This window comes from Myotis myotis, unplaced genomic scaffold (assembly GCF_014108235.1).
Source record: "Myotis myotis isolate mMyoMyo1 unplaced genomic scaffold, mMyoMyo1.p scaffold_m19_p_3, whole genome shotgun sequence".
Taxonomy (NCBI): Eukaryota; Metazoa; Chordata; class Mammalia; order Chiroptera; family Vespertilionidae; genus Myotis; species Myotis myotis.
This window is the reverse complement of record NW_023416335.1, coordinates 56,588,022-56,615,355: the sequence shown is the minus strand read 5'-3', so window position 1 is coordinate 56,615,355 and position 27,334 is coordinate 56,588,022. Positions and strand designations below refer to the sequence as shown.

The 27,334-nt window shown below is 40.0% G+C and overlaps 1 protein-coding gene across 6 annotated transcripts in view; it reads right to left on the bottom strand.

Moving 5' to 3' along the window:
- Positions 1 to 64: 64 nt before the first annotated feature.
- Positions 65 to 27,334, bottom strand: part of KCTD12 (potassium channel tetramerization domain containing 12) — a 39,289-nt gene continuing 12,019 nt past the window's right edge. The window contains exons 2-4 of one of the 6 annotated variants that reach the window (XM_036297397.1): positions 18,536 to 18,570; positions 6,757 to 6,782; positions 65 to 935 (exon numbers count right to left, since the gene is read on the bottom strand). In XM_036297397.1, the coding sequence (XP_036153290.1) occupies positions 885 to 935; positions 6,757 to 6,782; positions 18,536 to 18,570 (112 nt within the window). In that variant the 3' untranslated portion in view covers positions 65 to 884. Of the gene's footprint in view, positions 936 to 6,756; positions 6,783 to 17,314; positions 17,407 to 18,535; positions 18,571 to 20,435; positions 20,804 to 21,602; positions 21,783 to 25,831; positions 25,954 to 27,334 lie in introns of those variants that run through there. The other 5 variants (XM_036297398.1, XR_004965793.1, XR_004965792.1 and 2 more) reach the window with 5 other exon arrangements.

Sequence of the window (27,334 nt, the reverse complement as noted above, 5' to 3'; positions counted from 1 at the left end):
GGAGGCAGCTCCTGTGGTGAGAGTCTGCCCCATGGTGGTCAATGCACATCATAGCGACCGGTCATTCCTCAGGTCATTCCACCGATCAGTCTATTTGCATATTAGGCTTTTATTATATAGGATGAGGTGTTACACTTTTCAAAGTACTTTTTTTTTTTAATATGAACTTATCTGATGAATACAGTATTTTATGAATTGGAAAGATCAACTACTTGGTTCCCACTTTTCTGATGAAGAAATTATGGCTCAGAAAAACTGAAAAATTCATTAATAAATTGTCAATAGTAGCTTCAAGCTTAGAGCCTTAAAAATATCAATTGGAGAAGAATTTTGACTGCCATGTAAACCTGTGGACTATTCTTTACTATAAGATTACAGTTAGGGGAAGTGAGTTATGGTTATACATTCTGATAGTGTGTACTTGTTGATGTCATGTGTGCTAGATTATTGGGATGTGGGGGAAAATCTTATATATTTTTGCCTTTAAGCAGTGCATTGAATTCAACCTAACTATTAAGTTCCTTCTAAATTTTAAAATATATAGTTGAAAGATCAAAGCTTTCGAATATCATTTAGGCCAACAGTCCCCACATCACTACTCCGAGTTAACACTCCTTTAAATTAAAAATATTCATGACCTGAGAAATTCCTAACACTGACATATGTGTTCATACACGTGTGATGCACACACTGCTTCTTGCAATATTCATCATGAGTCACCGCCTTGCCTTTTGGCCTCCAGATGGCCCATTGTTGTGTTCACACTGAACTCCAAGATGCCTCTTTCCTAATTGCTGGCTGCCAGAGGGAGCGGTTTGTGACAGCTGTTCCTCCACGGTTGATTGCAACATTCCATTGCTTGGGCCTAAGTTTCAATATCGTCCTCAGGTTCCTCTTCTGCTTACCTCGTTCACAGTCAGACACATCTTGACTATCTATGCAGAAAGAGGAAAGGGCAACAATCACTTAAAATATCAGCATCAAAAGAAAATTATTTGAAAGAACAAGAATCATTATATGAGGTGAGATCTGTGATATCAGTATTTTGGTTTCTAAAGGCAGCAACAAACCACAGCCCCACCTCACCGTGCCTTCCACTCTCATCTATTATTACAGTAGGTCTAATTTTATATTGTAAATATTTTATATTTTTATTTTTGTTATCTTTAAAATACATTTAATGCATTATTATATAAGACATTGTACTTAATCTTATGTAATTATTATATTAAATAAGTGTATTATTATATATTTTAATTATTTACTCTGTCTCCCCAGAACCATTCAGTGGCTAGAGATGGACTGCTAATCTGTTTATCTGCCCTGCCTTGTATATTCTGCTTACTCATAGCTTCTGCCTTTTCATCTTCCTCATCATTCCTGCTTCCTCGTGACTTTGGTTTGTCATGATCCTCAGGGCGCCAACACTAACGTACTCCATGGCTTTCTTCTAAGCAATCTTTCAGTTTCTGCTCCCACAGCTGATCTCTCCCCTATAATTATAATTCACAGATCACATTCCTGACAGACAGAATTGAGATGGCACACACAGCTTATCTTTGGAGGCCAGAACATGGTGTAGGCCTCTGCAAAACCTATGAATTGTCTGTCGTTAGGACAGGTGCCCACCACTGGGACAATGAGCCAAGACTGGAGATAAGAATCATGTCATGCCTAGCATGGTCATCTAAGAATGTTTCTCATGGGGAACTATAACAATGTTTCCTCTGTAAGGAGATGTGAGTACATGATGACATGTCTAGGAGAGAAAAAAAGTACATTGGCAGAAAAGAGAGCAGAGACAGATGATTAGAGTAGGCTGTCTTGCCCACCCTTGTGGAAGGAGCAATCGGCACCATCAATGACAACAGCTTGAATCACTTCTGACCTGTACTCTGTCACTATCAGGGACAGAGAAGACTTGGAAGCTCTAATGGTTACAATAATGAGAGGGATTGAGTCAGAGATGATGACAGTTATTCATAGTATTATTATGAATAGTATAAACATTAGTATTCAGTACTATGAACTGTCCTGATCCCTCTTATTTTATTTTATTTTTTTAATTTAAAGTCTTTATTGTTTAAAATATTACATGAGTCTCCTTTTTCCCCCATTGACCTCTCCCTGGCAGCTCCCATCGCCCCCCCCCCCCCACAGCACATGCCCTTACCCCCCTACTTTCTGTGTTCATTGGTTATGCTCATATGCATGCATACAAGTCCTTTACTTGATCTCTTATCCCCACACCCACCGCCTTCCCTCATAGGTTGGACAGTCTGTTCAATGCTTCTGTGTCTCTGGTTCTATTTTTGTTCATCAGTTTATGTTGTTCATTATATTCCACAAATGAGTGAGATCATGTGATATTTATCTTTCACTGACTGGCTTATTTTGCTTAGCATAATGCTCTCCAGTTCCATCCATGCTGTTGCAACTGGTAAGAATTCCTTCTTTTTTTTTTTTACAGCAGCATAGTATTCCATTGTGTAGATGTACCACACTTTTCTAATCCACTCATCTGCTGATGGGCACTTAGGCTGTTTCCAAATCTTAGCTATTGTGAATTGTGCTGCTATGAACATAGGGGTGCATATATCCTTTCTGATGGGTGTTTCTGAGTTCTTGGAATATATTCCTAGAAGTGGGATTACTGTATTCTTTTATGCTTACATTAGGTTGAAGATCCTTCAAAAATGTTTATAATCTTTGGGGGAGAAGGGGTTTGGCCAGAAGTAGTTCAAATTCTGGTGTAGTTTTTATCTATACTACAAACTAGCTGCCCCCTCTGAATTCAGCTTCTTGAGACTGTGGAAAATTGCAGTGAGAGATTTAAATTATCTCAGTGAGATCAATATGGGCCTTTACAGATCATTCCTAACTGGGGAAATGTTGCTGGACTGAACTGTGACAACAGCATCACTGTGGCAATGGCATCACTGAATAGACAGATTTTATCGCCAGTGGATTGGTACAAGGCTGTACCATTGATCAGTAACTGCTCACTGTACGTGGCTATTTACATTTAAATGAAGTTAAATTCAATTAATTGAAAATTTACTTCTCAGTCATATTAGCCAAATTTCACGTGTTCAATAGCCACATGTGGCAAATGGCTATAATATTGGACAGCACAGATGTAGGACATTTCTGTCATCACAGAAAGGTATATTGGATGCTCACTGTGATGTTCAGGGTGAAGGGAATGGGAACATAGTCTTATGACCACTTTCCTTACAGAAGGATGACCATAAGATTTCTAGAAATATACTTGTGAAGAGAGCTCCAGGAAAAAGCATTTTGAGTCCCTTGCCTCACGCACTGAATTTTTAAAGACGTTGACCCATTTCCTAGAAAGTAAAATGAATACGCTGTAAAATATGGTCAAAGCACTAGAGTATGAAATCACCCTTGCAGTCCTAAGCTCTATTATATTATGAGAATGGTATGTCCAGATATTGGGGCACAAGTGGGGTACATAATTCATCAAGGCTCTTATAAAAGCCACAAAAAATCAAAAAATTGGTGATTTTCCAGAGAAATCATATGAGTCTCTGAGAAAGATTTTTTTCATAGCTGGCTAAAGGATACAGCTAAGATGAGGGACAGCAACTTTCAGGAAGGAAAACCATGCATGGAATTTAATAGTTTGTGAGCCCTTCTTTAAAAGGCAGTCATGTTCTCACACAATACTAAGGATTCCTACCCAGGCGTTGGGAGATGTGAGAAACTTAACCACTTCAGCAGGACAAAGAAAAAAGGTTAGAAACATTACAGGACACAATATAATGAAGAAGACTTGATAAGTAACTGGAAGTTGGAGAGTTTCTGGACCTACAATTTCCAGCATTGACAGTTACAATTACCTCAGGACCCCACCACAATCAGAAGGGACAAGAGGCAGATGGGGCCACAGGAATGTGCTGTAATGACGTGAGGCCAGGTCCTCACATTTTTTATTGTTTAGTCAACACTATTCTGAGTCACCTCCTTTTACTTTTTTAACCTTCTCATTAGGGGAAAATGCCTAATTATATATAATTATAGGCTAAAATACTTATTTAAAAATTTTCATTGTAATATTTATCAGTCAAATTATTTTAACCCTTTGAATTGGAAACTGGGTGGCCTATAATTAGTACATATATCCTGGTTTGCCTCAATGGTTTTGGCTTATGTTGTTTCTCAGAAGTAATTATTCATACAGCCCCCTTTCATTCACAAAAGTCCTACTTTGGACAATAAATAGATGATTAGCTACCCATAATGTTATTCTCTAAATGTGTTCCAAAATGCCAAGGGCAAAATGTGTTTGTTTTTCAGAGGCCTCTGTGTTTAGTGCCACTTTCCATGTCAGCAAATGTCACCTTGGAAAGACATTACTTCACCAAGTTGGCATTGTTGACCATTTTCAAAACTATTTCATTTCGATGCCTTTTTTAAGCTCTCAAATTCAATTTTAGTGTCAATTTTGCTTAGCACTGTCTTCTTCCTGTCCTTCATTCTTCAAGATTTTTTCCCCTTGGGTTTTCTATTTTCTTAGGTCTGTTGTCTATTTTTCTACATTGACTGTAATGTGTGGCTCCTATTTGTGGCTCCTAATGTGTGGCTCCTTTCTCCCCACATTCAATTTGTCTGTCATGTTCTAAATGACTACTAGTATTTTTTATTAAATGGTAACATTTCACAAACAACCCCTGGTAGAATGTGCAATACCTGATAACTAACCTTTTATCTTACTCTAAATATGTTAAACTTGGCCTGATAGGTTAAAACTTCTAGTGCCTTTACTAGTAAAAGCAGTGGCCTGTTGGTAAATGTTTACTAACCAGCTTGGGGTCAGGGGAGTTGGCGCATGGGTGGGGGAACAACCTCATTGTGGAGTTTGCTGATTACCATGGTGTAAATAACTCCACCATGGATGATTTTAAGCTACCAACATGGCCTTAACCAATGTGTGAAAGTAGCAATTGCCTCTGATTGAGCCTGTGCAAGCCAAATCCAGCAGACCACTGCAAAATCCTTTACAGAGATACAGAAATTAAAGTTCTGAAAAACAAATCACTTCATAAATAATTATTCTAATTATTTGAATTTTGTTTTGTCATAAAAGCTTATATTGAAAAAATATATATATATAAATAAGCTTATATATGAAGTTTATTAAATAATAAAATAAGCTTATATTGAAAATAAGCTTATATATTAAAAATAACATCTAAGTTCTATTTGGTAACTAAGCATTCAGAAGAGGCTATTTCAGGTACATAAATGTGCCAAGTAAACAAACTTGGCTCTATCCCTCCAAAGATTACTCTCAAACTCCATCAACATTATTATGTGAGGGTTGGACTCCAGGCTCCATGACTGCCTGACTAAAGCAAATCCATGGGCTGGAAAACTTTCATGAGCTGGAACTGAGCCTCAGGGTACAGAGTAAAAAAGTCAGACACAATCAGAGCTAAGAAACACCTTACTAGTTATTGAAAATCCTTTAGCATTCAGCAAATTTATAAGATTGCCTTTCCTTTGTTCTGAGAGCTTCCAGAAGACATAAAGGTTACATTTGGGATCAGTGATTTTTTTCACAGATCTAAGCATTATTTTTATTCAAAGCCAATCTATAGCTTTGTTTAGTCCTAGTGGTTTAATATATAAAAGAAACTAAAGTAAGTTAAAAGTGGGAAAAGTCCTTTGAGGAATAAATAGTTTAAGAACTGCTCACATTTATATAAATGTTTTAATCAAGTGTTCGAGATTCTACACAGAATGTACTAGCTAAAGACACCCAGTGAAGGGTAAAGCAAATATATTTTAGAGAACACTCTGTGGCCAACACAATGTTACATCTGAACCTGAGATATTTGGCCTAAGGGGGAAAACCTGAAGGCTAAAGATGTACTGATCCCAAAGTCATTAAGATAAGTGTCTTTGGGAACATTAGCCATAGATTTTATTGTATATTTTTTAAACCCATATCTTAAACTTGATAGCTAGTAGATTAAAATAAAATAGACTCTGCTGAAAGTCATAAGTTGATGCACCATCTCTAGAAAAGGTTCATATTTATCATTAAATACTGTAATAAAAGCACTTTATAAATATTTATTTAGCTTATTAAGAGCCCTGTGAGCTATATATTATGATTCATATTTTACAGATTAGAAAACTAAGACTTGGGTCAGTTACTTATGCAAAGTCACACATCAAGAAAATGCCAGAATCTGAGTTCGAACCAAGCACAACCCAGAGCACATATATTTAACCAAATCCCTGCCCTGCCAAGAACTTTGAAATCATTTTTTGTTCTTTGACCCATTCATCCCATGGCAACAAACCTATCTCAAGATAATATGTCATAGACAGACACAAATACACAATAAAAAATTGGAAGCAATTTAAATGTTCAACAACTGAAGAATATTCAATGATCTATTCATACAAATAGAATGTATTCATAATGTATGTTTTATGAGATGACAACTTGTCAAGAAAAAGGAGGTCATAAAACAGAATGTATAGTATTTTGCTATATAAAATAAATATATATGTGGTTGGGGGAAGGCTAAAGGAAAAACATAGCTATATGTTATCTCTCATTATTTCTGTGGATTAGGATCATATATATTTTTTCATTCTGCATCTTTTCCACTTTTGTAGTTTTTGTGATGAATAGATATAATTTTATAATGAGGAAAGAGTCATTTATACATTAAACAAAAGCATATATAGGATGTTCAAAAAATGTATACACACTTTGAATGTTTTCCAATGGGTTAAATCTGAAAAAAAAAGAAAGAAACATCAATTGAGCTATCAGAAGAAAAGTGTATACGTTTCTTTTTAACACCCTGTACATAGTTCTCATTAACACATCTCATGAAGGAATTGTTGGAACTAAGAGTCAGCCCAGCCGGTGTGCCTCAGTGTTTGAGTGCCAACCTATGATCTAGGAGATCATGGTTTGATTCCCTGTCAGGGCACACGCCCAGCTTGCTTCAGGCTTGATTCCCAGTAGGGGGCATGCAGGAGGCAGCCAATCAATAATTCTTTCTCATCATTGATGTTTCTATCTCTCTCTCCCTCTCCCTTCCTCTATAAAATCAATAAAAATTTTTTTAAAGGGTCAAAGTAACTAGGATAGTCAGATGAATGGGAAATAAGCTAACATTATCAGATCTGGAAATTATTTTAAAAATTCTGAAATACACAGGCAGGGAATGCCACACCTGACACAGTTCTGGCTGAGGAACGAAATGCATGCGGTTCCCAGCTAGGAACAGAATAGAGGCCCAAGCCAGCTCCATTGTCTCTCATTTCCCTCATGGCCAACATGCTTGAAAGAGTTGCCTTTCTTCCCTACCTCCACTCCCCTCTCCCATTTACTCTTTAACTCATAACCTGGTCTGATCCCCCTAATTTCCTCCCCAGAAGTGGCTCTTACCACTGCCATGAATGTTCACTTTGTTATCCAGCCCAATTGTCACATTTAATCCTTACCTTATACGAATGGCCACCCAGCTACAATTGACCCAACTGACTCCTTCCTTGTGCATCTCTTCACTTAAATTCTGTGGCAGGTACACTCGTGGTTGTCTCTCAAGCTGTATTATTTCGATCGTGTGCGCGCACACCTACTTCCCTGGTAAGAGTGACAGTTGTGTCCAGGTGTGGGACAACAGGATACTCCGAGAAAGCAGGCCTTTCCCCCAGCCTCAGAAGATGAACCATGTCGGCCTAAAGCAGTCAAGAAAATATCATTCCCCTTTGTAGTTTTTTTAGGAATTGGTATTGGCCAATGGAACCTGAGGATAAGTTCTTTGCATGCACAATTGCTGTCTTTGAACTGAGTTTTTGTTTGTTTGTTTTTTAATATATATATATTTTACTGATTAAGATATTACATATGTGTCCTTATCCCCACGTTACCCCCTACCCCCCCCACCCCCCGCTCATGCTCTCACCCCCCTGTTGTCCGTGTCCATTGGTTAGGCCTATATGCTTGCATATAAGTCCTTTGGTTGATCTTTCCCCCTTACCCCCAACCTCCCCTACCTTCCCTCCAAGGCCTGACAGTCCAACCAATGCCTCTCCGTCTCTGGTTCAGTCCTTGTTCATCAGTTTATGTTGTTCATTATATTCCACAAATGAGTGAGATCATGTGGTGTTTATCCTTCTCTGACTGGCTTATTTCACTTAGCATAATGCTCTCCAGTTCCATCCATGCTGTGGTAAATGGTAAGAGTTCCTTTTTCTTCTTCCTCTTCTTAAAGAATACCTTCCAGCATTTCATATAATGCTGGTTTGGTGGTGATGAACTCCTTTAGCTTTTTCTTATCTGTGAAGCTCTTTATCTGACCTTCTATTCTGAATGATAGCTTTGCTGGATAAAGTAATCTTGGTTGTAGGTTCTTGCTGTTCATCACTTTGAATATTTCTTGCCACTCTCTTCTGGCCTGCATGGTTTCTGTTGAGAAATCAGCTGACAGTCGTATGGGTACTCCCTTGTAGGCAACTGACTGTCTTTCTCTTGCTGCTTTTAAGATTCTCTCTTTGTCTTTTGCTCTTGGCATTTTAATTATGATGTGTCTTGGTGTAGTCCTCTTTGGATTCCTTTTGTTTGGGGTTCTCTGCCCTTCCTGGACTTGTAAGTCTATTTCTTTCACCAGGTAGGGGAAGTTTTCTGTCATTATTTCTTCAAATAGGTTTTCAATATCTTGCCCTCTCTCTTCTTCTGGTACCCCTATAATTCTGATGTTGGTACGCTTGAAGTTGTCCCAGAGGCTCCTGACACTATCTTCATATTTTTGGATTCTTTTTCCTTTTTTCTTTTTCGGTTGGGTATTTTTTGTTTCTTCGTATTTCAAATCTTTGACTTGATTCTTGAGATCCTCTTGTCTGCTGTTGGATCTCTGTATATTATTCTTTATTTCAGTCAGTGTATGCTTAATTTCTAGTTGGTCTTTTTTCATATCCTCCAGGGTCTCACTAAATTTATCGGCGGTTTCCATAAAATTCTTGAAAAACCTTATAAACGTGGCCTTGAGTTCTATATCCAGTCATTTGCTGTCCTCCATTTCTGTCATTTGTGACCTGTTTCTTTGTCTCCACATTTTTTATGCTTCCCTGTGTTGGTAGAGTGGTTTTGTGTGCTAGGTGTCCTGTAGGGCCCAGTGACTCAGCCCCCCCAGTTACCTGAGGTGGACACTCTTGGTGTACCCCCTTGTGGGCTTTGTGCACAGTCTTGTTGTAGTTATGCCTTGATTGTTGTAGGATCACTGGGAGGAATTGACCTCCAGGCAATTGGCAGTGAGAATCAGCTGTGTCTGCAGTGGGAGAACTTCTGTGCTGAAGACATCCTTCTGGGGCAAGACTTGCTTCAGTGGGGCTTTGGTGCTCACTGAGTCTGCCCCCTGAGTGTGTCCCTTATGGATCTGAGGAGTTGTAATCTGGATGGTCCCACTCTGACCACTGGGTACAGTGGCTCTTGGATCTAAGGAGGGGCTAATTTAGCCTCTGCCTGAGGTTACCCAGCAGGAGCTAAGAAGAGAACTGCAGATTCCCCTTCCTTTTTTGGAGTTTGGAGGTGCCCAGATGAGGTCCAGCTGTGAAGCAATGCAAGCTGACGTGGGGCCTTGGGCCTTCTCTTGGAAGTTCTGGGTCTGTCTGGCCCAGCTGCAATTTGTTAGGTAATTTTCAGGTTGCAAAGGGCCAGGGCATTCATATGCAAAAGCCTCTGCCGCAGCCTGGATGGGGCGGGGTCTCGGGGAATCAAAGGGCGGAGCCAGCAGCTATGGTGGATCCTCAGCCTTGCCCTAAGGGGCCACGTGTCTCAGTGTCCCGGTAATTGCTGCAAGCACCTCTGAGGGAAAGCCGCCCTCAGGTTCCGAGTTCTGCCTGCTGCCAGACAGTCCAGTTTCTCCCCCTATGAGTCCTGGGTCCCCAGAGACTTCCCAGAACCAGAATTCAGAGCAGTCAGGAGCTTGTGAGTCCCTCCCGATTCAAAAAGACAGCCACGTCCTCAGGTACCAACCCCTTTCCACGGCGAGCGCGCTTGAGCCCCCATACCTCTGCACTTTACTTCTGCAGCTCCTCTGAGTCTCTGTGTGCTTTTCTTTTTCTTCTAGTTGTAGAATTTCCACTCAGCCAGCCTTCCTGTAGTTCTGGATGATGTCAGTTTTGTCTTTTCATTGTATTTTTGAAGTTATTGTGGGAAGCAGCAATTTCCGGTTTTTACCTATGCCGCTATCTTTGTTTCTCCTGAACTGAGTTTTTGATATTTGATGCTGTGACAGCCTTTTTGTGGCGAGAAGAGGAAAGCCAGGACAATCACCAAAAACTAATATAGAGCCTTAACATGGAAGAAGTACTGAACTAATCAATCCCAGAACTATCGACTCCCAAGCTAATACATATATATAAAAAGAGGTAATATGCAAATTAGCCAAGATGCCATAACAGTCACAACTGCTCAGAAGGAGGCTGTGCGTGCAGGTGGGCAGGAGGGGACTGTTGCGCCATGAGGCAAGCCACAGATGGTGCAGGCCCACAGAGAGCAGGGCAGAGCAGGGCCCACAGAGAGCAGGGTGCAGCATGCCCGCAGAGAGCAGGGAGCTGGGAGCAGGGCTGCCTGCCACCCTCAGCAAGCAGGCAGGCCCGCAGAGAGCAGAGAACAGGCCTGCCAGCCGGGGCACACCGGCAGTCCTGCCTCTGCACATGAGCTACAAAGGAAACACCTTTTCTGACTGCTTATTGGCTAAGCTCCCAGTATGTCACTCGCAGTGTTCTTGGTAACTTGTGTAATAAGAATCCAACAAGGTGATTTAGGGTTTTTCCACCTCACTCCTGGAGGAAAAAATGAAGGTCCGCTGGTGGAGGGGCTAAGAAATGTCATATCCTGCCCTAGCTGGTTTGGCTCAGTGGATAGAGCCTCAGCCTGTGGACCGCAGAATCTGGGTTCGATTCTGGTCAAGGGCATGTACCTAGGTTGCAGGCTTCTCCCAGGTCAGGGCTCATGCAGGAGGCAACCAATCAAAGTGTCCCTCTCACATTGATGTTTCTGTCTTTCCCTCTCTCTTCCATGCTTTCTAAAAATCAATGGAAAAATAGCCTCAGGTGAGGAAAGAAAGGGAGAAAGGAAGAAAGAAAAAAAGGAAGGAAGGAAGGAAGGAAGGAAGGAAGGAAGGAAGGAAGGAAGGAAGGAAGGAAGGAAGGGAGAAAGGAAGGGAAAGAAGAAGAAAGAAAGAAAGAAAGAAAGAAAGAAAGAAAAAGAAGAAAGAAAGAAAGAAAGGAAGAGAAGAGAAAGAAAAGAAAGAAGGAAGGAAGAAAAGGAGGAAGGAGAGAGAGAAGAGAGAGAGAGAGAGAAGAGAGAGAGGAAAGAAGGAAGGAAGAAGAAGAAAGAGAGGAAGATGAAGGAAGGAAGAAGGAAGAAGGAAGGAAGGACGGAAGAAGGGGAGAAGAGGAGAGCTCTCTCCCAAGAGAAAGGAGCGAGACAAGAGGAACGAAAGCAAACAAGAAAAAAGCCCGCAAGAACCCTGCTCATAGCCTCTCCAGACATCCTGCTAAATTGCCTAAGACAGTTGTCATTTTTTCATGGCGAAGGAATTGGAGTCCATGTTGACGAAAACACCTTGGTGGCTGAGGTGGCCAGCAGTGGCGGCAGCAGTGGGGTGATGGGGGCGGCACCTTCCCCTGATCAGCCCAGTTGCCTCCTGCAGGAGGCCAGACTGCAGCTTAGGCCCTCTGTCAGTAGGACACCCCCTGAGGGCTCCCGGATTGGAGAGGGTGCAGGTGGGGCTGAGGGACACCCTCCCACCCCGTGCACAAATTTTGTACACCAGGGCCTCTAGTGAGATAATAAAAGCCCATTATTTCAGCCACTCTTAGTTAGATGTTCAGTTCCTTGCCACCAAAGATATTCCAGTTGATTCTGATGTACAATCCCGGACACCCTTCTTCATCCCGCCTACTACCCTTTGGGCCTCTCCTGAACTCTTGAATGCTTTGCATGTCAGTGTTCTAGTTTCATCTTTGGCCTCCTTCTCTTATTATTCCATTCACTTTCTCTTTGCGCTTTTTTTGTCCATTTGGATGATTTTCACTATGTGCATTTATTACAGTTTACATAAATATTTACTGAAAATAAGCTATGAATGAGATCCTGTTTTTATTTTCTATGCTCTGGAGTATGCTAATGAACAGGACCATTGAGGTCCCTGGACAAGAGAGAGAGGAGACAGGGATGGAGGGGCAAGGGTAGGAGAGGGTTTGAGATTAAGGATCTTCTCATGAGATCTACTGTACTATATAGTGTCTATATTTAACAATTTGGTATTATAAATTTAGATATCTTTGAAGAGGAGAGATCCCAGGCAGTGTTTTTATCACAGAAGAAAGTAGAGGAAGAGGAAGCAGGAGGAAATGTTTGCAGGAAATGAATATCTTATTACATTGTTTGTAGTGATGTAGTGTTTGTATACATTAAATATGTCCAGTTTATTATGTACCTCAATAAAGCTGTTTTTAAAAATACAAAAATACCAAAAGAAAAATCTCTTTTGTGAAATGTTCAAGTCTTTTGCATCATTTTCTATGACTTTTCTTTTTCATATTGATTCTAAGGAGTTTTTTATTCTAGACACTATTCCTCTTTTTTTATTCTCTATTTTTGCATAGTATTGGATATTTTTTTAAGTTTATAATGGTCTTTATTATCCATGAATGAGTGAGATCATGTGGTATTTTTCCTTCATTGACTGGCTTATTTCACTTAGCATAATTCTCTCCAGTTCCATCCATGCCGTTGCAAATGGTAAGAGTTCCTTCTTTTTTATAGCAGCATAGTATTCCATCATGTAGATGTACCACAGTTTTCTAATCCATTCATCTACTGATGGGCACTTAGGTTGTTTCCAGATGGATATTTTTTTCTTAAAGACTTTATAAAACTAATGGTAAAAGTTTATAGTGTTCATTGTAGAAGGGCTTTTTATTTCTTCTAAGTCAGTTTTGGGAATTTATATTTTTCTAGGAATTCATCTATATTTTTTAATGTATTAGCTTAAAGTTTTCTGAAATATAAAATTATAGCTAAAAATTCCCATCTGTACATCTTTGGTTGTACCCCATGAGTTTTTATATGTAGTATTATTTCTGTGTAATTCTAAATATTTTCTAATTTCTATTATGATTTCTTCTTTGACCCATGAATTACTTAAAACTTTTCTTTATTTCCATATGTATTGATTTTTTTTCTATGATCCTTTTGTTAGTGATTTCTAATTCATTAATTTGTGGTTAGAAGAGTATTTTGTTAAGTGAAACAAGCCAGTCAGAGAAAGACAAGATTCACATGATCTCACTCATATGTGGAATCTAATGAAAAAAAATAAACTGTTGAACAAAATAGATCCAGAGACAAAGAAGCATGGAACAAACTGATGAATCTCAGAAGGAAGGAGCGGGTGGGTGGATGGGTGGGTGAGTGGGAAGAGATTAACCAAAAAACTATGCATATATGCATAAACCATGGACATAGACAATAGGGTGGTGAAGGCCTGGGGCGAGGCTTGGAGGCAGGCTGTAGAGGGTCAGTCAGGGGAAAAAGGGGGACATATGTAATACTTTCAACAATAAACATTTTTTAAAAAGAAAGAAAAGCCTTAGCTGGTTTTGCTCAGTGGATAGAGTGTTGGCCTGCAGACTGAAGGGTCCTGGGTTCAATTGTGGTCAAGGGCACATGCCGGGTTGTGGGCTCAGTCCCCAGTAGAGGTCGTGCAGGAAGCAGCCAATCAATGATTCTCTCTCATCATTGATATTTCTATCTCCCTCTCCCTTTCCCTTCCTCTCTGAAATCAATAAAAATATATTTTTAAAAAGCAAGAAAACATGCTCTGTATGATTTAATTTTTTCCTTTTTTATTTTTTTATTTATATATGTTTTTTATTGTTGATAGTATTATAGATACCTCCCGTTTCCTCCCCCCACACCCCCTCTCCTCCCTGCCCTTAGCCACCCACCTCCATGTCTTCACCACCCTATTGCCCGTGTCCATGGGCTATGCATATAAGTATGTAAGTTCTTTGGTAATATTTTAAATTTGTTTAGATTTCCATTATGTATCAATTTTTATAAATAACCCATCTGTTTTTAAAAAAATATATTCATCAGTTCTTGGATGTCCTATATGTGACCATTGGATCAAATTTGTTAATATGTTGCTCAGAATGTTCCCTCTCCTTGTTGGTTTTGTTGTTAGCTAATTATATTACCTCCTGAGACAGAGCTGTTAAACTCTCCTGCTATGGCCACACAGTTGTTTCCTTTTCTTCATAGTTCCAGCAATTCTGCGCTACTTACTTTGAAACTGTATTATTTGGAGCATCAAATTTTAAATTGTTATATTATTCAAGAGATTGAACATGGTGTCTTTATGTCTAGTAAGGCTTTTTTGTCTTAAAGTCTATTTTTTAATAAATTAATACAGCTGCATTTGTTTTATGAAAATTTGCCTGATTTATCTTTTTCCATCTTTTTCATTCCAACCTTTATTTGCCATCTCCACTGCTTTTTACATGATTCCATAATACTACTACCACTATAATGTTCTAATTAGAGTTTTAGCTTCAAAACTAAGATTATTCACATCTCAAAAGAAACAGGAAACAGAACTGACACCTCTGGAATTATGGTTTGTGGTTTTGAATATCATTGGTTTCCCATGGTAAGCCCTATTCTTTCTTTAAAGACCAGTTCTTGTTTTCACTGAGCTCATGGGCTATGCTGGAAAAACATACATGTGTGGGTGGGTGCCAGGGCAGGAAGAGGGAAGATGCAGCGAGGAGGGGTAGAGGTGCATAAACGATGCTCAGTGTAGGGTGGATATGGCGAATCCAAATGCCTTCAAGGGCCAAACAGCTAACTTAAGCGATCACACAGGTGGGAGGGAACTGTCTGGACTAGGGATCACTTGCCCTTCTAACTTGTCCTTGATCAATTTTTTCCCTATTTGAATGTTGCCAGATATTTTTCAGGAGAAACCTAAATCTAGATTTGGGTGGGAAATCTACTGATTTTGAAAATTAGCAGCTAATTCTTTTTCTTCTTTTTTTTAATTCTATGCAGGTCAAATAAATCACATCTGTTACCTTCATTTGCAAACATTCAGCTCCACCTACAAATCCTGGAGGAGATTTCACATAGGAGGAAGAAAACAACTAAAAACGTCCTCCAGCCCTGAGAATCTTCCCAAATGGGCTAACCCACTCCTCTTCACAAAGAGAAATTCCTCCCAAGAAACACAAACCAAATTCATGTCCTAGTTCTTGAGAAATAGGTTTTTAAATCCTTGGCCGGGTCAACTGCCACAAGCAGCATCATACGCTGGTTGTCCCCAATTAGAAACAGGAAGTCATAGGAAGCAAGAGTGGGGCTCACCCATGAAGAGTTATTAAAAAGTTTCTACCAAAGCAAAATCCAAAATTTTGTCTGGGGCCCCTGTTGGCAATCCTATGCCAATGTCCAAATTTGAAATAAGCTCACTAACCTCAGTCTGAGAAAAAAAATGTTGTGTGTTTGTGGGGGAGAAGGGGGGAGGGGGGCGGTGTAGAAGCCAATCTGAGAAAACATATATTTTTTAAAAAAGAGAAGGAAAAGACAAGATGTCCCCTCAAAAAAATATTACATGTATGTGTGTATATGGGTATCTATGCAGGCATATGCACATGAAAGTCCTTAATTCTTCTGCTCCTTGTTATTATTTCAAAAGAATAAAATATTGGTGAAATATCTCTAAGCTATCTACACTCAGTACCACCAAGAGGAGGTGCTTCAATGACTGGCCAAACAAGGTGTTCTTTAAAAACAAAAAAACCAAGCTTTGAGTCCCTGCTACTTATAGTATACTAGAGGCCTGGTGCACAAAAATTTGTGCACTTGGGGGGTAGGGGGGTCCCTCAGCCCGGCCTGTGCCCTCTCACAGTCTGGGACCCCTCGGGAGATAACGACCTGCTGACTTAGGCCTGCTTCCGGGTGGCAGAGGGCAGGCCCAATCCCTAGGTGCAGGGCAGATTGGGGAGTTGGGGCGCCTTCCCCTGTCATGCACAGAGCAGGGCGGATTGGGAGGTTGTGATGCCACCCTCAGTCACACTCAGGGTAGGGCCGATTGGGGGGCTGGGGCACCATCCCCTGTCACACTCAAGGCAGGGTCGATGAGGAGGTTGCGGCGCCACCCCCTGTCACGCACAGAACAGGGCCAATCAGGGGGTTGGGGCACTGCCCCCTGTCACTCACAGAGCAGGGCCCATCAGGGGGGTTGGGGCTCTGTACCCTGTCACGCACAGAGCAGGGCCCATCAGGGGGTTGGGGCGCCGCCCTCTATCACCCACAGAGCAGGGCCGATCGGGGGGTTTGGGGGCTGCCCCCTGTCATGCTGATCCCAGTGCTGGAAGTCCTCATGGCTCCGCTGATCCCGGTGCTGGGAGGCATATTACCCTTTTACTATATAGGTAGAGGCCTGGTGCACGGGTGGGTGCCGGCTGGTTTGCCCTGAAGAGTGTCCTGGATCAGGGTGGGGGTCCCCACTGGGGTGCCTGGCCAGCCTGGGTGAGGGGATGAGGGCTATTTTCAGGCTGGGGGTGATTGAAGCTCCCAACCGCTCCTTTTTTTCTTTTTTTTTCTTTTTTATTCTGGGCCAGCTTTAGCTTTGAGGCTTGGCTCCAGCTCTTAGGCCTCCGCTGCTGAAAGTAGGTTTCTGGCCTTTGCTTACAATGTTGCAATCCTGCTGGCTGAAGCCCGGTGGACTAAAGCAGGTTTCTGGGGGTTTGTTTAGCTTCTATATTTGTTACATAGTTGCTTAGAGTTGCAGCTCAGAGGCCTGCAGCGGCAGGCGGGGAACGTTGGAGTCCTCCGTCACTGAAGCAAGCAAGCCTCATGTTAGTTTCAAGCTGCCTGGCTGCCGGCCGCCATCTTGGCTGGCAGTTAATTTGCATATCTTGCTGATTAGCCAATGGGAAGGGTAGCGGTCGTATGCTAATTACCATGTTTCTCTTTTATTAGATAGGATGTTATTTTATATGGTGCTTAAAACAAAACTAAGAAGTATTTTCGTCTTATAGTGAGTAGGCTTAAAAAACTGAAGCACAAAAAAGATAAATCACTTGCCGAGGTCGCAGATTTAATAAGTGTTAGTTGCCAGGATTCAAACCAGGGTCTTCTGTGTGGAAATCCTGTGCTTTGCGCTCTGTCACACCTCCTTTGACTGACAATCAGATGAGAACCTCAGGTCCAGCACCGAATTCTTAGATAGCCAAGACTCCTGACCAAGTGTGGTCAGAAGGGCTCAAAACTGCGTGAAGTCAGAAATGAGCAGCAGGACTCACAGTGTGTAGCAAAGGCAGGAAGAACCACTGGAATATTAAAGCCTGAATTTTAAAACCCTGTGATTTCTCACCTTCCCCACAACCCAATGCCCCTCCCCTTCTCTCCACACACAGACCAAGCACCCACATTACTTCTTCAAACATAAAAGCCATTTTATCCCATATTCAAAGAGACTACTTTTCTATTTCCCTTCATTTTAATTTCCTTTCCAGAACCCAACCACCCGTGTAATCACTTTAGCTTGGTAGATTTCTACTTTAGATGATATTATTTTACTATCCTTCTTCTTATATTTTTAGTATGTAGTATTAAGACAGGTAAGTCAATATGTATTGCCTTAGATAAAGAAAACATGCTCCTTGTATACATTAGAACATCTTAAATAACAAAAATGTTCTATATGCTTTTATCATAGTTTCATCTAACAAAATTGCATTTACACCTACTTCGAAACACTGATCACATAAAGCAAATATTCATAGCATGCTATTCTGTCACATCTTTCGACTGGTCATATGATAATTGCATTGAATTAGTTGTACAAGAAAATTCAGTGTTTTCTTCTGGATAAAAATAAATAAATAAATAATGAACAACAGAGGGTGGGTAATTAAATTAATTCTCATTCTCTTCAATATGCACAATATAACATTTCACAGGGAATTGTGATAAAGGAGATTTCATTGGAAAAAGAAAATCCATAATTCATATGCCATCTCTCTCGTCAATTCTCACATTGACCCTTCAGAGCAAAGCCCGTAATTGTTCTTCAGTATTTTCATTATCAAAGGTTTATTTTATAAATAAAAATTATATATGCATAACCCATATCCCAACATAGGAAAATTTAACTTATTCTTGAGCTTTGTTAGAGGTTTGAGGATCCATTCTGAAGTAAACAGCTCTCCCCTCTTATTCTGATATCAGGACCACCTTGGTTACAACTGCTCTGTATTTCAGAATTCAAAAGGGTGGTAATAAAATACTTGATAGTAAAGACATTGTCTTATTTACTTCAATCAGTATCTACCGCAATGCCCTGAAATAAATTATGGAAGAAAAAAAGAGAGCACATGAAAACTATAAACTCCTAGGTACTTACAAAGAAAATTAAGATTTAAGTATAGATTTTCTCTACCCATGGCTCAAACCTACCTTTGCAGAGAGCTCCCATTTTCATCAGGAAGGTACTAGAGAAAACAGAATCATTTACATTTAACTGAGAATTCATTCAATAATTGCTATAAAATATGTCTTCAAAAATACATGTTTATGATATCTTTAGCAAATGCATTGGCGCATATAGTACGTATTAGAATTCTTTGCAAAAGAAAACCATTCAGTTTTTCCAACTTGATTATGTTCTAACTTGTCCTCTTTAAGAGCAGTTAATGTTATATGAGGGGGTCAATGATTATAAAAGGAGTTATGTTTTCTAATTTCATAATAGAAAAACTCAGGAAGTGCTTTTATAAAGAACATTTTTTAAATCTCTAGCAGTTTGTTTCATCCATATTTCTAGGATCTTTGACCAAAACCAAAAATTCATTAGCTTTTCTTGAAACATTTCACTGGACATCACAACTTTATGGAAACAGACTTCCCCAAGGGCCCACATTCTCCTCAGTGACACCTATAATACAGAGCCTCATCATTAAGGAACTGGCCCCAGTGAATCCCAAATAACAACAGAGGGAGTGTAGGTGAAGGCTGACAGTATTCTGCTATTGGCCAAAGAGAATAGGATGGCACAATTGTATTTTCCCACTTCAGTTCATAATCATAGTAATCTGTAACTCATACCAATAGCCATTCCGTAGAGTGTAATCCAATTCTAAGGTATCCTGTACAACACAATTTATGTTGATAAAATACAGTGGGTCTATCTCTCTCATAGAAACTGGAAAGTGGAGTGAAATGATGAAATTATAAATGTTCAATATATAGCAGATAATATTCTCTCTCCTTCCTGGGATATTGAGTCTTCCAGGTTACTTGTTCACAATCGTTTTGTCCCATGTCTGCGACCTCCTTCAGGAGATCAAATGATCCTGCTATTCACCTACCCTTCTGGTCCCTACTTGCCCAAACAGTCAGGATTCAGTAAAATAAATGGATCATAAATGAGATACCAAATGAAAAATATCAAGTAAATTAACAATTCATTTCCCGGGGGGGGGGGGGGGACTAAAAACACTGACACTGATATACTAGAATAACTAAACAACCTGTCCAAGGACCACAGGATAGATTCTTTTATAGACTATGTTAGTCTCCTATAACTGTGTAACAAATCACCACAAACGTGGTGGCTTGAAACAACAGTAATTCACTCAGTCCAGAGGCCAGATGTCCATAATCAGTTTCACTGGGCTGAAATTAAAGTGCTGGCAGGGCCACATTTCCTCCACAGGCCCTAGGAAAATCCTCTCCTTGCCAATTCCGGTTTCTGGTGGTTGCAGCATTCCTTGCCCTGTGGCCAGTCCCTGCCTCTGTGGTCACAGGCCTACTCCTCTTCTGTCTGTGCTCAAATCTCCCTCTGCCTCTCTCTTATCCTGGCATTTTGGGGGCCCCAGGATAATCCAAATAATCTCATCTCAAATCCTTAACTCAATCAACATCTGCAAAGATACTTTTATCATACTTACAGTGCCCAGGAATTCAGATGGAGATATTTCTGAGGGAGGTGGGGCAGAGGGAAGCATTTTTCAGCCTACCACACAAACCAAGACCACAGTCCAAGAATTAAACATAAGCAAAGGAAATGGTGAAAAGAATTCCAAGTTTTCCACAAAGCTTACACAATGTCCTTCTCATGCCATGACTGTCCAGTGTCATGTTCAGGGTCTCAGTGACAATGATGTTTATGGATTAATGGATTATCTGCCTTTCGCCAACCACTGGCCAATTAAGAAGCTGGTTCCTCTACCATTTATCTAATAATAAAAATATTTATAATAGTGTTGCCAGAGGATTGGATGGGTGGAATTGAAACTGGATAACCTATGAGTCTGGGCTCCCTGTCACAACTTGAGCCAATTAAGCAGAGACAGAGTTGAATCATATAGGAACATTTATTTAAATGAAGCTGACGGTACAGGAGAGCAGTAGATTGTCCACAAAATCCTGCTGTCCCCTTCCCATAAGCCAGCTGCTTATATTGAGTAGAGGGGAGAACAGACAAAGATTGCATGGAAAAGTAGGAATTACAAGCATGGGGAAGTAGGCAAGATATAATGGTTACAGGTTATAGGTGATGCAGGCTGGTGGGGGGTGTAAATGGCCGGCCCTCCGAGACCAGATTGGTTCAGCAACAAGGTTGCTCATCTTTCCATGATGACAGGCCATCCTCAGAAAAAGAAGAATGGATTGCATTCCTGTCCCAGGGCGGGCAACTCTCAGCCAGGTTAGAATGTGCTTTCTCTAATCCAAACAGAACAATCACGGTTAACAGAGCATGATTAATATTTTTTATAATTATAACTAGCCCCTGCTATTCTATTTCTGCCCCTAACATAATTACTCCGTCACCAGTGGGAACGGGGTCCTTGTGATATCATGAGAAAAGGAATTTTCTAAGACTGACATGGGAGAATGAGTGGTTATTATTTACATGGAATTATATCCCTTAATTTGCAAAGTACCATTGTCTCTAAGCCAGTCCTAGAAAATGTGCAGCGGGGGCTTTTAGCAGAACTGAAAGCAAGGCCAGTGTCCAGAGTTTCCTTTCCAGGGTGGAGCTGAGTCCAATGTAGCTTCAGGCCAGTTAAAGTCCATTAGTCCATTATGTGGCGTCCACATGGCTATGGGCCATCTGGGAGAATGCAGGGCATGTGAGCCCCACAAGCCAGAAGTGCGAGGGGGCCAAGAGCACCAAGAGCAAGAGAGAAAACTTCCTTTGTTCAGGACCTAAGTATCTCAGATTTCACACCCTTGCAGTTGCCAGGCCTATTCTAGCCATTGACTTGTTCCCAGGTGTGACTGACAGGTAAGCATCCTCCCACATCATCCAGACCTTCCTGGGCACATGTCTAAACTGCCTTAGTCCAGTCTTTTCCCCCAGCCATCTGCAGGAAACAGACTTGGAGAATGTTAACTGCAGCGTCCTGGCAAAGCTGTATAAACGGCATGCCTATATTATCTAGTCTCCCCTTTGCTCCTTTCCTGTTATCACACACCAGGTTATTGTCATGGTATCAATGGGTTGGGACAATATTCTTACCTGACTCTGGAGTAGGACAGAACATATCCTCTGATTGTCCTGCAAGGCTTTTTATCAGAGCATTTTAGGTTAAAAGTTGTCTGGAGACCAACAGTTTTGGTTTTTTTGTTTTGTTCTGTTTTAATCATTCACAGGATATTGTCACTGACACAGTTACAAATAGGGAGGCGGGGTTTATTTCTAAAAAGAAAAAAAAAATGTCAGGTGAATCTCCCAGAAAATATCAGTCTATCTTCTGGGTCGCTGGAGCTTGGCTTTCAGCTGCTAATGTATGTAAATGAGCCCATCCAGGGGCCCAGCTGTTGTATGTTGAAATGTGCTGATGAAACTAAATTGGGATTCTAGAGAACGCAAATCGCAAATCAAATTGCAAGCAAAATTACTGAAATACACCAGCCCTCCTTTGAAGCATTATGGGCCAACCCAAGAAAAATGACTAATGGCTACTAATACACAGTTCTGACAGGAATCATAAGCTAGGAAGGAAGTTGCATGTAAAATAATAATAAAGAATATTAAATTGCCACCAGGCCCTGCCAGAGACAAATGAAAATGGAGCAGATTCTCACCACCAGTCATTTACTCAGTCTCCTCAAAGCCGTCCCGGGAATCTGCAGACAAAGAATGCTTTCACTCTCATTCTCTTTCTACTAGAAAGGAATGTTTTCTCCGGAAGGTTTCCAAACTGGGAAAAGCAGATAAAGGATACCCCTCTGAAAAGGCTGTGAGAGGCATTTTTCAGGCCAGTTCATCCAGGTGGGAAACAAGCTGCCTTTACCAGGTACTTGTAGAGAATATTGGGCACTTTCTCCAAGATACTTCTAGTTTGATGGCTTTTCATTTCTCCTCTCATACTGTCATTCTCATTCTTACACAGTCATACACCACCTAACAATGTTTTGGTTAATGATGGACCGTATATACCATATACCACGGTGGTCCTATAACATTTTAATGAAGCTGAAAAAGTCCTATCACCTAGTGATGTCATAGCCAACATGAGTTGCAGCGTAAACCAATGCATTACTCATGTGTCTGTGCTGATGCTGATGCAAACAAGCCTACTGCACTACCACTTGTATAAGAGTATAGCACATACAGTTACACACAGTACATGATTCATGATAATGATAATAAACGACTATGTTACTGTTTTATGTATTTACTAGAGGCCCGATGCAAGAAATTCATGCAAGGGGCTTGGCCCTCACAGCCTCAGCGGTTGCCTCAGCCCTCACAGTCAGCTGCGAGCCCTGGCTTCATCCAGAGGCCGTTCCACTCTTCAGCCCTCTGGTCTAATTAGCATATTATACTTTTATTATTATAGCCTAGAGGCCCAGTGCATAAAATTTGTGCACTGGGGGGGGGGGCGTGTTCCCTCACCCCAGCCTGCACCCTCCAATCTGGGACCCCTCAACTGTTCCCACTCCCCTGTACATTAATAAGATGGTTAGCAGCATCACTGATCCATGCTCACCAGATACCAGTAGCACCCTTCCCCCAGCTTGTCTCTAGACATTGCCATATGATCCCTGGGAAGGGGGAAGAAGTTGCATTCCCCCACTCCATTGAAAACCACTGTTCTATTTGTCTAACCTCCCAAACTACTTCAGTGGAATTGGCTTCTCTGCCATCTGATATATATAATCCTCCTAGTTCCAATTTCACCCAAGTTTACAATCTGTTACTCTGAGGCATCTTCTTCCTCCTGAGTTAGCACCCTTCAGCTTTGATTCAGCTTTCCAAATGATACCAGCCCCAATGCAGCTAACACAAATTTTTGTGTCTATTATTCTTAATCTTCCCATTACAGATGATAGAGTATGATTTCTCCATTACATACCTTTGTCCCATAAATACTGGCTTTATCTTATAAGCCCTGTAAGCACTAAGTTAATTTATATAACAATGAGAGTGTTAGTAGAGAGCACATAGGCCAGAACCCTTCTTAACTTTAGAAATGCTAAGTTGGTTCCTAACTCTAAGCATACTTACCTTCCTGAACAAGTATTCATTTCTTCCTCTCACTTGTGTAATGGGAATTATAATGTTCTTGCAAAGCCTTTTGAAATTCCAAATTGGGTGGAATTTCATTTTAATTCAATTTGAGTAGCAACTCTTAATTATTTGAGCTAATGGAGAGGGATGAAGCATCAAAAATAGAAAATTCACATAATACAAATTTAAGCACATAATGATACAAACACATATTCTCAAATTTTAAGAAATTAAAAGATCACCAAGAGTTATTAGACTGATTTTACTGCATGATTCATAACTCAACCGAATGAAGAATTGCTAATGTGTTTGAGCATTTACATCACTGGCATCACACAATCAGAGGGGGTGACTTTCCATAGCTATTCATTATAATTAGAGGTGATTTCAGCGACACTTTTGGTAGGTTTACATAAGAATTTTTATTCTCTTTATAACTTTCTATATTTCTCATGTTATCTTCTTTAAACTCATATAATTTTTTTTAGGAAGGAAGAGGGAGAGAGCAGGAGAAATAATGATGAGAGAGAATCATTGATAGGCTCCTGCACACCCCACACTGGTGATCAAGCCTGCAACCTGGACATGTGCCCTGACTGGGAATCGAACCCATTCGTTACCTTCAAGTTACTAGGTCGACACTCAGCCACTGAGCCATACCAGCCAGGCTAAACTCATAGTACTTTTATTGTGATAAAATATACATAACATGCAATTTACCATTTTAACTGTCTGTACTGCAACACCAAGTACATTCATATTGTTGTGTAGCCATCACCACAATTCATCTCCAAAACTTTTTCATATTTTCCAACATTGACAATTTTTAGTAGATATTCCCTCCCTACTGTCTACTAATAATCTATTTAATGTTCTAAGTTAATTTCTTATAGCTCTTATTGAAATAAATGTAAAGTCTACCAGAATGATTGAAGGACAGCATCTATACAGGTTTATGAATTCAACTTTCATATATAGAAAGAGAATTCTTCTCTTTTCATAAATATGCTTCATATATTCCCACTATTCAATGCGTAACTAACCCTGTCCTTTCTTTATTCCTCAACAGCCCAGGCAACAGCCCAGGGGAACTTAACATGTGCAAACAGCTTCTGGTTTCCTTGAATAGTACATAGACTACAGGGTTATTGATAAGACAAGTATGTATTTGTATCTGCAAAATTAAATTTTTATTTTTAACAAATATACTTCACTTTGCTTTAAAAGATATTATGGACATTGGTTAAATTATATTAAGACAAAAGTATGCTCATCCAGTTGCTGTTTTTAAGCTTTTAGCTTTTACAATAGACTGTCTCTGGTTTAACAGATGCAAAGCATTAACTACAAAGAAGATAGGAGTTTCTTAAAGCTTTATTAGTAACGTTTATTTTAACTTCACTTAGTCCTGGCTTTATTAATAAACTTTATTTTAGCATCTCTTAGTCTGGTTTTATTAATAATGTTTATTTTAGCTGTATGTATTTCATAAAGACCATGGAAATTCTTTGTAATATAGCATACTATCCAACAATCACAAAAGTTCGAAATTAAGAAAAACATTTCTTCATTGTTTGGTTTTTTTATAGGAACTACAGATACTCTTATTTTCTGAGAGACAATGACTGAAGTTAATGGTGGTGATAATCATATCTCCAAGATCAATTTCCTTTTATAGTACTCTAGCCCTAGTTATAAAACTTCCCTATATAGAAATGGCACGTCACATTTAAAGAGTAAGTTTCCCATAGTTCTTCACTATAGTGTGAGGCAAATTTAACTCAACTTTTTTAAAGAGACGGTGACTCCCTTCTCTCTGCTCTTTCTTAGCTAATGACAATTTCTGGTTACTTTCCTGTAGCTAAGTGAAAGCTAATATTGTCCTTTTAACTGGGCAGTCACTGATAGATTTATCAGTTACATCTTAGTTTATAAAATAGAGTGGGTTAAAGACAAAGGTCAAAAGTTTCGAGCTCAAGACTCTTTTCATCTGTTAGAATCAGAAACTAAAACAAAAGTATTGATTTCCCTTACTTTCCTCACATTGAGTAAAATCTAGAATTAAATTACATAAAACTTTATTGAGAATTCTTCTAAGACACTGGGAGAAGGAAACTACACATTATAGACAAGACATAGAACAACAATATAATGAAGTTTCACTGTTGTGAAACCTTATTATAGTCACTTTGGCCTGTTCTAACAAAAATACCATAGACTGAGTGGCTTACATAACAAACAGTTATTCCACACAGTTCTGGAAGCTGGAAAGTCCAAGATCAAGGAGCTGGCAGATTCAGCATCTGATCAGGGGCCACTTTCTGATTCATGGATGGATGTCTTCTCTCTGTATCTACATGGAATAAGAAACAAGAGATCTCTCTGGAGTCTCTCCTATAAGGGCACTAATTCCATTTAATAAGGGTTCCACCCTTATGACCTAAGGCCCCATGTCCAAGTACCATCACATTGGGGCTTAGAATTGCAACATATGAATTGGGGGGGGGGGGGGCGCGTGTTACATAAACATTCAACCTATAGTATTGCTGCTGTTTCTTGCACACATTTTAAAAGTAACATTCTCAGATCTAGTCGGCAAAACTTTGACCTAACAGCTGTGTTTCTGACATAAACTTGGAGAGAACTTATACTTTGAAAACACGTGGTTCTGAAACAAACACAGGGAAGCAGCCAAAATGCAGAGACAAAGAAACATGTCACAAATAAAAGAACAGAAGAAATCTCCAGAAAAAGAACTAAATGTAATGGAAGCAAGCAAACTAATAGGTACAGAGTTCAAAACAATGGTTATAAGGATGCTCAAAGAACTAAATGAGACCTTCAAGGAACTTAGTGAGAATTTCAAGGAAATTAGTGAGACCCGAAAAAGGACCAGTCAGAAATGAAGGATACATTAACTGAAATGAAGAGTAATTTACATCTTCTACTCTACCATTGAAATCAATGGTAGAGTAGAAGTCATCAAGAATCAAATCAGTAATTTGGAATGTGAGGAAACAAAAAAGACCCAATCAGAATAGCAAAAAGAAAAAAAGAATCCAAGTATATGAAGATAATGTAAGGAGCTTCTGGGACAACTTCAAAGGTACCAACATTCACTTTATGGGGATGCCAGAAGGAGAAGAGAGGGAGCAAAAAATTGAAAACCTATTTCAAGAAGTAATGACAAAAAAATTTCCCATACCTGGTGAAAAAAATAGACAAGTCCAGGAGAGTACCAAACAAGATCAACTCAACGAGGTCCACACCATTAAAATGACAAAAGTTAAAGACAAAGGCAGGATCTTAAAAGCAGCAAGAGAAAAGTGGTTAGTTACCTACAAGGGAGCACCCATCCATCAGCTGATTTCTCAACAGAAATTTTGCAGGCCAGACGGAGTTGCAAGAAATATCCAAAGCAGTGAATAGCAAGGACTTACAACCAAGATTACTCTACCCAGCAAAGCTGTCATTTAGAATTGAGGGTCAGATAAAGAGTTTCATAGACAAGAAAAAGCTAAAAGAGTTCATTACCACCAAACTAATATTACATGAAATGTTGAAGGATCTTCTGGAGGAGGAGGAGGAGGAGGAGGAGGAGGAAATATGAACAATAAAATGTCAATAAATACCCATGAACACAGACAATAGAGTGGTGAAGGCCTGGGGATGGCAGGATCCAGGGGGTGGAGGACAATGAGGGGAAAAAATGGGGGGGCGGGTACATCTGTAAT